The 11,447-nt window shown below is 74.6% G+C and overlaps 1 protein-coding gene across 1 annotated transcript; it reads right to left on the bottom strand.

The window, feature by feature from the left end:
- Positions 1 to 8,336: 8,336 nt before the first annotated feature.
- On the bottom strand, positions 8,337 to 10,552 carry AURANDRAFT_65226 (hypothetical protein; the record flags this gene model as incomplete). Its single annotated transcript, XM_009039991.1, has 2 exons — positions 8,337 to 9,699; positions 9,867 to 10,552. The coding sequence occupies 2 exons, from the start codon at positions 10,550 to 10,552 to the stop codon at positions 8,337 to 8,339; spliced, it is 2,049 nt and encodes a 682-aa protein (XP_009038239.1).
- Positions 10,553 to 11,447: the final 895 nt, after the last annotated feature.

Raw genomic sequence — 11,447 nt, 5'->3', positions numbered from 1 at the left:
GCGGAGCTCGTGCGCTCGGGAAGCCTCGTCGACCGGGGCGTCGTCGACTGGGAGCAGCCGCGCGTATCCGGCGCCCCGTTCGAAACCGCCGCCGCCCCCGCCCGTGCCGTCGGCGCGGTCCGCGACATTTTACCCCCCCCCGCGCCCTCCGAACCGCCCGTCCTTAGGCCGCCGGCGCTCGACGGCCGCGAGCTCGCGTTCCTCTCGCACACGCCTCCGAACGGCACGCCCGCGTCCGCGGACCGGACCCACTCGACGAAGAAGAGCCGGTCGCGGGCCGAGGGCCCCCGCGCGGGCACCCTCGAGCGCCACGGCGGCGCCCACACCTGGGGCGGCCGCGTCCGCGTCAAGTCCGAGAGAGACCGGGCCCCCTCGGAGGACGAGCTCTCGTCGTCGCTCAACTCCATGCGGCTCCGGGCCCAGCCGGCGAGCCTCGACAGCGCGCGCAGCGACGGGTCCCTCGAGGAGCGGCCGCCGCCGCGGCGGCCCGCGGGCGGCGGCCGCAACGCCGTGCGCCGCCTCCGGTGCATCGCCGCGCTCGAAGCCAAGGGCATCATCGACGCGCGGCAGAAGAACGCGATCAAGGATTTACTGATCCTCGGCGACCACGACGAGCTCCACGCGGCGCTGGACCACTTCGTCGCGTCGGGCAACAAGGACGCGGAGCCGCTGGAGCGGCTGATCCGCGCGGGGAAGCTCGAGATCTCGAATCTCGAGTCGCTACCGGGCACGCCGGACTCGTCGCGGCGCCACCGGACGGACTCCGTGGCGTCCGTGGGCCTCGAGTTCGAGACGCTCATGGACCTCGACGACATGGGCGGCGCGGTCTTCTCCAGCGACATCGACGACGCGGCCGCGGCCGCGGCGATCGCCGCCGCGGGCGTCGTCCGGCGCCGCCGCGGCTCGACGGTCGACAGCACCTGGTCCTTCGACCAGGACGTGGCCTTCGAGATGGACCTCGACGGCGTCGTCGACTGCGTGGAATTGCTGCCCCAGCGCGGCGGCGCGAACACGCGGAAGCCGCCCGCGGCGAGCCGCGGCCGCGGCTCCGCGTCCCGCCGGCGGGCTTCCTCCGGCGGCGGCGGCAAGCCCAAGGGCTCCAAGGCCGCGGCCATGGCGCGCATGCGCGACGAAGCGCCCCGCGGTGCCCGGCGCGACGCCAAGGCGTCGGGCCGGAAGAAGCAGCCCGTCGCCGTCGCGCCGCCGCGGGCGAACGACGGCCAGGGCACCGCGACGCCCGCGACGACGGTGCTCGCGCAGCCCGCCGTCGGCGGCGGCGGCGTCGACCCCGACGACAAGAGCCGCGTCCTGCCGGCGACGGTGGCGGGGGCCGTGTCGTCGACGGTGCCCGCGACGACGTTGCCGCCGCTCACGGAGCTGCCCCCGGGCGCCGCGCCGGTCTACGACGCGCTCATCAACTACCCGCGCGCCAAGGCGCGGGGCGCGCGCCACTGCGTCATGTGCGGCCGCGTCCCGGGCGACCCCGCGGCCGCGCCCGCCGCCCGCCCGCCCGCCGCGCCCGCCGCGCCCGCGCCGCCCGCGCCGCCCGCGGCGCCCGCCGCGCCGGCGACGCCCGCGCCGCCCGCGACGCCCGCGCCCGCGGCGGCGCCGGCGACGCCCGCGACGGTCGCGCCGGCGGCCGCGCCCGCGGCGCCCGCGACGCCCGCCCCGGTGCCCATGGCCGTCGCCGCGGCGCCCGCGGCGCCCGCGGCGCCCGCGGCGCCCGCGGCCGCGGCCGTCGCCGCCGCGCCCGCCGCGCCCGCGGCGGCGCCCGCGACGCCCGCCGCCGCGCCCGCGGTCGTCGCCGCCGCCGCTACTTCAAGTGGTGCAAGGGCTGCAAGCGCTTCCGCAACCTCGCGGCGTTCGCGGGCAAGCTCGCGGCGTCCAAGTGCGACACCTGCCGCGCGCGCGGCCGCGAGGGCTACATGCGGCGCAAGGACGCGTCCGGCGAGCTCATCGCCGAGCCCTGCGCCGCCGGCGCGCCGGCCGCGGCGCCGCCGGCCGCGCCCGCGCCGGCCGCGCCGGCCGCCGCCGCGCCGCGGCCGCCCGCGGCGGCGGCGGCGGCGCAGCCGCGCGTCGTCGCCGCGCCCGCGGCGCCGCGCGTCGTCACCGCGCCCGCGGCGCCGCGGGCCGCGCCCGCCGCGCCCGCGGCGCCGCGCGCGGACGTCGCCATGGCCGCGGCGCCGCCCGCGCCCAGCGCGCCGGTGCCCGTGCCGCAGCCCGCGGCGGTCGTGCCCGTCGTCCAGCAACCCGCGCCCGCGGTCAGCCCCTGACCACGGGCGCGCCAACACCAAAACACACCCCCCGCTCCCACTGGTCGCACAAAGTCCGCGACCAGCCCGCTCCCGATTGCTATAAGCCCCTGTGCCTGACTGCGCGCTAGCGGCTAGGCCGCCGGCGCGGACGTCTGTTCTCCCGGGAATCAGGAGATCGACCCGGGCCACTACAGGCGCCTCCGCCTCCGCTGCCCGCACGTCCCCCCCTGCTTAACCCGCGACCTGTAACTTAGAAACTTACACCGCCGCCTTCTTCTTCTTCTTCTTCTTCTTGCCGTACTTGCCGCCCGTCGGCACGCGGCGCTTCCGCTTCTCCGGCGGCGCGGCGGCGGCGGGTGCCGCGCGCGCCTCGGGCTCGCGCGGCGCGTCGCCGTTGCGGACGAGGTGGAGCACGTAGCGGTCGCCGGCGGACGCGTGCTGCGAGACGCCGCGGCGCCACAGGCGGTCGAAGAAGGAGTCGCCGGCCGCCGAGACCGCGCCGTGGCCCACGGCCGGCCCCGGCGCGCCCGCGTAGACCGCGACGGCGCCGCGCGCGTAGTGGCGGACGTAGCGCTCGCCCGGCGCCGATGTCAGCGCCGGCGTCGCCCAGCCGCCGACGGCGGCCGCGGCGTCCGCGGAGAGCCGCGCGTACCACTCGTTGTCCGTGACGACCGTGAGCGCGCCGCCCGGCCGCAGCGCCTTCGCGACGGCGTGCAGGCACGGCCCGTCGAGCATGTGGCGCCCGTCGAAGTCGCCGTCGACGGCGCCCGTCTGCGCCGGCGGCTCGGGGAAGTTCGCGTAGACGCGGTCCACGGTGCCGGCGCCGAGCGCGGCCACGAGCGGGAGCGCCGCGCCGCGCGCGACGCCCAGGTTCGCGAGCCCCGACAGGGCCGCGCGGCCGACGACGGCCGCCGCGCGGTCGTGGCGCCACTCGCAGCAGAGCCAGGCCTCGTCCGGGCTGGCGCTCGCGCGCGCCGCGGCCCACTCGCCGTCGCCGCAGCCCAGTTCGACGTGCGCCGTCGCCGCGCCCGGCGCGACGAGCGCGCGCACGTCGAGGGCGCCGGCGCGCCGCGCCTCGACGGCGGCCAGCGCGTCGCGGACGCGCTTCCCGACGCGCTTCCGGTCCGCGCGCGACGCGCCCGCGCCGAGCGCCTCCCGCGCGGCGCGGTACGCGACCTCCTCGAGGCCGAAGGCGCGCTTCAGCGCGTCGACCGTCGCCGCGGGGTCCTCGAGGTGGTCGCAGACGACGACCTTGGCCAGCGCCGCGAGCGTGGCGGAAGCGGACGCGCGCTTCGCGGCCTCGCGGACGAGCTCCGCGTCGCGCCGCGCCTCGGCCGCGCGGTGCGCGCGGAAGGCGTCGTTGGACGCCGCGCGCCGCGCGTCGTCCCGCAGGCCCGCGCGGCCCGCGGCGGCCTCGCTCGTCGGCAGCGCGAGCGCCTCGTCGGCGACGGCGACCGCCGCGGCCGCGTCGCCGAGGAGCGCGTGCGCGCGCGCGACCCTGACCAGCGGCTCCGCCTCGTCGAACCCCCGGAGCGCCGCCCGGGCCTCCGCGGGCCGCAGGGCCGCCGCGTGCGTCGCGCAGACGTAGGATCGACCGTTCGCGTCGGCCTCGAGGCCCCAGGCTTCCATGGCCTCGACGCACCAGTCCGCGGCGCGCCCGTCGCCGTGGCGCAGGCAGCCGCGCAGGAACGTGTTCGCCGTCCGCGCGTTGGGCCGCGCGGCCTCCGCGAGCGCGCCGAAGCGCGGCGTCGCCGCGGGCGCGCGCGCCATGGCCCGCAGGAGCTCCCTCGCGCCGGGCAGGTCGTCGCCGCAGAGCGCCTTGACGCAGGCCGTGCACGCGGCGACCTCCGGCGCGCACTTGCCGCCGCGGTCGGCCGCCGCGCGCAGGAGCCGCACGGCGCCCGCGGCGTCGCCGGCGTCGGCGCAGGCGCTGATGGCGATGGCGAAGGTGCGGCCGTCGACGGTCTTGTCCCGCTCGCCGCGCGCGAGCGTCGCCATGACGTTCGCATAATCCTTGCGCCGCGCGTACTGGTGCAGCTCCTCGTTGAGCGCGCGCGTGCGCGCGCTGCGGCCTTCGGCCATAGCTGAATCGCCCGATTTGCGGTACTTAAGCCTGTACTTGAAGTGAACATGAAGTACATGTCAGCCGACCTGGCGGCACCACTTGTGGTTCGGCGGCGCGTGGTCGCGCGCGGGGATGGGCGCGCAGTCGGGGAGGCGCAGCCGGGACGCGTCGGGGTGGAGGCCCACGGCCGTGTCCGAGAAGCTCGAACCCGGCGTGCCCAGGAAGACGCGCGCCGTCCGCGCGAGCGCGTGGTCGAAGGCCGCGTCGACGATGTCCGGCCCCCGCCGGTGCGCGCGCGAGTCCTCGCCGGCCGCGAGGTCGTAGGCGTTCGCCGAGAGCCTCGCGTCGAGGCCGCAGCGCGCCGCCAGCATATCCCGGAGCTCGATCTGCAGCCGCGCGCTGTCCGAAATGAGCCAGGCCTGCTTCACGGCCGGCGGCGGGTCGCGCTGCTGCCGCGTCGCCGCGTAGGACGTCCTGGCGGCGACGTCGCAGAGGCAGCCGGCGACGGCGCCGAGGTCGGGCTTGAAGAAGGACCGGAGGTGCACGGCGACGGCGTGGTTCGCCGGCTCCCAGCCCTTCGTCGCGTTGCGCACGCGCGCCGCGATGGCCGCGGAGGGCCGCGCGATGGACGCGACGACGTCGCCGAAGGACGGCCGCGTCGCGTTTGGCCGGTAGAGCGCCCCGAAGTACATATTCGAGACGACCCTAAAAACGTCGCACTGCGGGAACCGCAGCCGCAGCGTCGACGACTCGGGGTGGAGCTTCGCCATGAGCTTCTCGTGGCCGCTCCGCCGACTATTCAGATGCGCTAAAGTCTGGCCGCACTTGTGGTTCTCGAACATCAGTTTGCACGTCGGGTCGTAATCGTCGTGCGACGCGTTCCACCGCAGCGCCGGCGGGTACTCGAACAGTTCGCTGAAGCGCGCGAGGCCCGTGAAGCGCTCGTCGACGACGGCGAATCTCGCGCGCGCGAGGTCCGCGAACATCTTCGCCGAGATGAGGCCCAGCAGGCGGTTGCCCAGGCCGCCGAGGTTCGCGTCGATGCTGCCCTCGTAGGAGATCACGACCTCGTCCGACGCGGCGCGGCACGCGCACGCCAGAGCGAGCCAGCGCATGACGGCTACTCGCGACGGCCGCCGGTGCGGACGAGGTCACGCGAACGGTTCTCGGCTGCCCGCTTGCAAGCAAACCGGCGGCCCATCATCGTCGCGCCGCTGGTCAAAGATGCACACTCGTTGAGCTTTGCTGGTGCGATGGAGGCCTCGGCCTCGCCCGCGCACGGCGTCGCCGACTGCCAGTCCGACGACTTCGCCCTGGAGGCCTCGGCCTCGCCCGCGCACGGCGTCGCCGACTGCCAGTCCGACGACTTCGCCCACAGCCTGCGCCAGCTCGAACAGCTCGCAAAATTAAACCCACCGTCAGATCTGGCGCTGCTCCTCGACGCGGCACGCAACCCCGCCACGGCGTCCGACGAGCTCCTGCGCCTTCCCGGCGGCCGGGAGGTCCTCGAGGCGCTGCGCCGCGGCCGCGGGCCCGCCGTCGTCGCGGCGCTCGAGCGCTGCGCGGAGGCGGTCCCGCCGCCGAGGCGCAAGCGCAAGCTCGAGAGCGTCGTCTGCTGCGGGAGCTGGGAGCCCGAGGGCGCGGCCGTCGCGTGGGAGACGGTGCGCGTCGACGTCGGCGGCGCCGAAGACGTCGAGCTCCGCCAGTGCGCGTCGAACTACTTCTGCAGCGGCTGCCGCGTCTGGGACTCCGCCGTCGCCCTCGCGCGCTGGCTCGCGGCGCGCGACGCCGACGTCGTGCGCGACCGCGACGTCTGCGAGCTCGGCGCGGGCGTGGGCCTCGTGGCGCGCGCGTGCGTCGACCTCGGCGCGAAGACCGTGACCGCGTCGGACCGCGAGGCGCGCCTCCTCGGCTGCCTCGAGGCGAACACGCGGGGCCGCGCGACGGTCCTGGCCCTCGACTGGACGGAGCCGCCCGCGGCGCTCCGGGCGCGGGCGGGCGACTTCGACGTCGTCCTCGGGGCGGACCTCGTCTACTCGAGCGGCGCGACGCGGAGCGTCCTCGACGCCGCGGCGGCGCTGCTCCGCACGCGCGGCGCGCTGCTGCTGTGCTGCCCGGACGGGAGGCACGGCCTCGTCGAGCTCTTCGCGGGCCTCCGGGGCGACGGCAAGTGGACGCGCGTCGAGACGTCCCGCGTCGAGCCCGCGCTCCTCCGCGGCGTCGAGGACCACGCCTTCCTCCTGATCCGCGCGACGCGCAGCGACCGCGCCCGCTTCCCCGACGGCGCGGCCTGCCGCGCCGTGTCGCCGTCCGGCGGGCCGACGACGCCGCGCTAAGGTTTTTTAGGGCATCGAGGCTTCAAGGCTGACCTTCTCCCTTAAGCCACGGAGCTGCCCCGACGCGATGGCCGAAGGATGATGCCTCGAGGGCTGGGGAGGTGGTCTCCAGAGTGCTGAGAGCATCGCAGAGAGCTGCCCCGACGACGACGGCCGAAAGATGCCTCGGGCGCGGGCGTCGACGACGCGCCTCGCCCCGCTGGGACGGCGCAAGAAGCAGCCGTCGCACTTCGACGATCCGCGCGGCCGCGTCGCGCGGCGGCGGCTCACGGCCGACGCCGGCGCCCCGCGGCAGGCCTGGGCGCGGGAGCTCTCGGCCACGCTGCGAGCCGAGCGGCAGCGCAACGAGGCGCGCGCGCTCGTCGGCGCGTCGAGCGCCGCGGACGAGTTCCGGTGTTCGGCCGCGCTCTTCAACGTGCTGAGCGACCTGCCGCGCGCGGACGCGTCGCGGCCCTTCGAGGACGGGCGGACGCTCGCACACCTGGCCTTCGAGCGCGGCGCGGTCTTCATGCTCGCCGCGTACCTCCGCGCGGGCGGCGAGTGGACGCCGCCGACGGCGCGCGGGCCGACCTTCGAGAAGCACGGCGCGAAGCTCGCGGCGTGCCGCGCGCTCGTCCGCGGCTGGCCCGGGAACCGCGCCGACGTCGCGCGGCACTGCGTCGTCGGGCGGTCGCACGCGACGGACCTCGCCGTGTTCCTCCGCTTCGGCGACGTCGGCGTCAAGTCGTCGGCGCTCGCGCGGAAGCGGGCGCTCCTCGCCTACGTCGCCTGGATGCGGCGGCGCGCCGCCGCGGGCGCGCTGACGCTGCGGGGCCGGGACGTGCTCGAGCGCGCGCCCGAACTTCGGGGGAGCCAGGTCCACGGCCGCGCGGCGCGGCTCCTCGCCGGCGCGGCGCCGGAGCGCCCGTCGAGCCCGCGCTGCAAGACGCCGCGGTCGCGCACGGCGCAGATCATGCGGCGGAGCGGCGTGAAGCTCCAGGTGCTCCCGGCCGACGACCGGCCCGCCCCCTCGCCGGAGATCGCGCGCTGGCTCGCGGACCGGGGCCTGGGCAACATCCTCGCGCTGCGCGCGCGGCCCGGGAGCCCCGCCGCCGCCGGGGAGGCCGAAGCGCCGGAGCCGGCGGCCGCGAGCCCGCGGGCCGACGACCTCGAGTGCGCGATATGTTTATCGTTGCTCTCGGACCCCGTCTACACGCCCTGCCTCCACGTCTTCTGCTCGCGGTGCCTAAGGGCCGCGCTGCTCCGGGCGACGGCGAGCCGGCGCAAGTGCCCGCTGTGTCGGGCGGATCTGCCGTCGGAGGCGCCCCGGCGCTGCGGCGGCAAGATCCTCCACTCCATCTCCAAGCTTCGCGGAGACCGGACGGCGAACATCTACCACCCGTGCCTCGACGTGCGCGTGCTGGGCAGCCGCGTCGCCGCGTCGTTCGCCGAGGCGCGCGAGATGGGCGCGGACCTGCGCAACGACGCCGTCGCTTTGAGCGAGATCCGCGGCCGGGCGCGCGCGCTCGCGACGGCGCTCGACATGCAGCAGATCGCCCTGGCCGTCGCGGTGCTCTGCCACCCGCTCTGCGAGCCGCGCGTGTCCCTCGCCGTCGCGGCCTACCTGTAACGGCCACAGGGGCTGCCCCTCGCCGTCGCGGCCTACCTGTAACGGCCACAGGGGCCTCCCCGTCGTAACGCTCACAGGGGCTCGTCGTGGCGGCGGTCGTAGAGTTCGTGGCGGCGCGTGTTGAGGCTGATCATGACCAGGAGGTCGCCGAGGGCCGGCGGGGGCGCGGTCTGGAGCGGGACGGGCTTCTTCCGCGCGCGGTAGCGGCGGCAGACGAAGTTGTAGAGCGCGAGGGCCTTGCCGCGCGTGCGGATGCTGCGGAGCTTCGTGACGATCTCCTGGAAGAGGTAGAGGTCGTAGAAGAGGATGGGCGAGTTGCAGCCCGAGACGTCGAAGATCTGCTTCATGCGCTCCGACTGCACGCTCTTCTCGATGAGGGCGAGCTCCTCGAGCGCGAGGGAGAACTGGCGGCCGTCGATCTCGCCGCTGTCCTCGACGTCGTACTCCCAGAAGAGGCGGTAGAGCGTCGCCTTGTCCGCCGCGTCCTTGCGCCCGTAGGCCCGCCCGCCGCAGGGGTGGGCGCGCCGCAACAGCGTCGCCAGCGTCGTCGGCATGCGCTGCTCCGCGACGCCCAAAAACTGGTCGATGTCGACGCAGCCGTCGGGCGTCCTAGCGCCGTCGATGATGCGGCAGCAGTCGGCGATGGAGTAGGCCTCCTCGTGGAAGATGACCTGGAGGGCCTCGTGGAGGAGCACGGCCGACATGCGGCCGGGCTGGGGCGCCTTCTTGCACGTCTCGTAGAAGACGGCCGCGAGCTCGTCGTAGTTCTCGTAGTTGTAGCGCTTCAACCGCTTGCGCACGAGCCAGGCGTTGAGCATGAGGGAGATCTTGCGGTGCGCGTTGAGCGCCTTGGCCGGCGCGCCGTGCTGCGCGCCGAAGCTCACGAAGTCGTCGAGCTTGAGCTGCTCCGTCGTGCCCGTCGTGTCCTTCCGGGGCACGTGGTCGAGCATGCGGTGGATCTCGTCGAGGGACATGGAGAAGGAGCCGCCGCGGTGGTCGTCGCCGGCGGTCTCCGCGAGCTTCTTCGCGCCGCGCAGGATGTCGTCGGCCTCGACGACGCCGACGCCGTCGACGTCCATCCACTGGAAGAGCTGCGTGAGCTCGATGACGCGCTCCATGTCGCTGAGCTGGCGGAGGCTGAAGCTGTGGAGCGCCGCCGACTCGCCCGATTCCGTGACGTTTAAAGCGGCCTCGGACCGCGTCTTCTCGAGCGCGGGCGTCAGCGGCGGCTCCGCGGTCTTGCGCTTGCCCTTGAGCGCCTCGATGACGCTGAGCCGCGGCCCCCGCTTGCGCCCAAAGTCCGTACTGAAGCGCCGCTGCTGCCGCCGGTCCTGGAAGCGGTGGCCCGTGTTCACCTCCCACTCGGTCTTGCCCTCGGACGTCTCCTTCTTCGACTTGAGGAACCACGCGCGCCACGTCGTCGACTTCCGCGGCCTGGGCAGCAAAAGGGTGCGAAATTCCCAACTTCAAAGGCTCCTATCTCGGTCGTTTTCCGCTCGTTTCGGCTGATTTTTGGACGAGCGATCATCCTTCGGAGCGCTCTCGAAGCGTGGGTGCTGTTTCTGAAACGCGCGCGCGCGGAACACTCACGTTGAAGCGACGTTGAATCACCCTTTTGCTGCCCTGTCCGCGGCCGCGCGAGCTTCCGGTCCTCGAGGCCCTTGCCGTAGTCGCGCTTCTTCTTGCCCGCCGCCTCGGCCTCGCGCTCGTCGACGGTCTTGGTCGCGGGCTTCGGCGTCGGGATGTCCTCGGGCGGCGGCGAGAGCAGGTCCGCGTCGTCGAGCGCCGCGGGCGGCGCCTCGGAGCCGTCGTCGCTCGACGACGTCGACGAGTCGTCGCCGTCCCCCGCGAGTCGGCGGCGCTCCACGGCTCCAGCTTTCCGGTTTTTCTGGGGCGTGTTCTTGTCGCTGTCGCTGTCCGTCGAGTCGGCGGCGCCGCACGCGACGGCGGTGTTGTGCGGGACCGCGTCGAGGAGAAACGCCTTCATGGACTTGCCCCGGGGCGCGTGCTCCCCCCGGTCCGCGGTCTCGTCGAATTCGTCGCCGCGGCAGAGCCAGTCCCACTCGGGCGCCTGCGCCACGCGTCCGCCGCCCGCGATTTCTTCAGTCACCACTTCGACGTCGTGCTCGACGCCGCGCCGGACGGCCTTGGTCTCGTCGCGGATGAAATCGAGGGTCTCGTGGAGGTGGTCCCGGCTGCCCCGGGCGGCGGCGTGGCGGTTGACGAGGTCGGAGAGGATCTTGTTACTCGCCCCATGATAATTTTTCAGCCCTTTCCTCTCGGGCATCGTGGCCAAAATTGGGCAGCCAGAGGCGAGCCCTCCTTGAGGTCAAGATCACCCTTCAGAGTTATCGGAGATTAAAACCAGTTTCATTGGATACCTCATCTTGTCGCGCCTGGAGCGCCCAGCCCCATAACAGAAGTGCTCGACCGCGCGGTCCGAAGCTGCGCGGAACTCAGCGGCGCCGAACGAAGCAGCGGAGGGGCGGCCTGATCGCGGCACCGTGACCGCGGTTCCGCGCCCGCCATGGGCGGAGGAGGAAGCAAAACCGCCGACGGGTGCGGCCGCCGGCGTCCGGGCCGCGCCGCGCGACGCGCGCGCCCGGCCGCGCGCGCGCGGCATGGAGAGGCGGCGCATTCGCGCATGCTCCCGCGGCCGCGCGCGCGCAATCGCGGGGGGCGCCGCGCCGCGCTCGTCCGACGCCCGCGCGCGCGCGCAGCGGCGGCGGCGGCGAGAAGGCGAAGCCCAAGGTCGTGCTGCCGAGCTACTACCAGGACGCCTTCAACTCCGTCGACGACCTCAAGCGCGTGCTCGACAAGCGCGTCGCCGCGTCCCCCGTGGAACCCCCCGCCGCCCACGCGGCCGTTCGCGCAGGATCCTCACGGACACGAAGGAGCAGGGCGAGCTCTTCAAGTTCCTGAAGACGGAGTTCGCCGAGGAGCTCCTCGACTGCTACCGGGCCATCCACGCCTACAAGGAGCTCTTCAAGAAGGGCGACGACCAGGCGCCGCGGATCGCGGAGGCGAAGCGCATCAACGACGTCTACTGCAAGCCCGGCGCGGAGTTCCAGGTCAATTTGAGCTCGCGGCTCGTGCGCAAGCTCAAGAAGGATTTGGGGGACGACGCGAACGTGACGGTGCACCTCTACGACAAGATCAGCGACGATTTGGTGCTCATGATC

Source organism: Aureococcus anophagefferens (genome assembly GCF_000186865.1).
Source record: "Aureococcus anophagefferens unplaced genomic scaffold AURANscaffold_13, whole genome shotgun sequence".
NCBI lineage: Eukaryota > Pelagophyceae > Pelagomonadales > Pelagomonadaceae > Aureococcus > Aureococcus anophagefferens.
The sequence above is the reverse complement of the archived record's forward strand: the minus strand, read 5'-3'. Positions and strand labels throughout refer to the sequence as shown.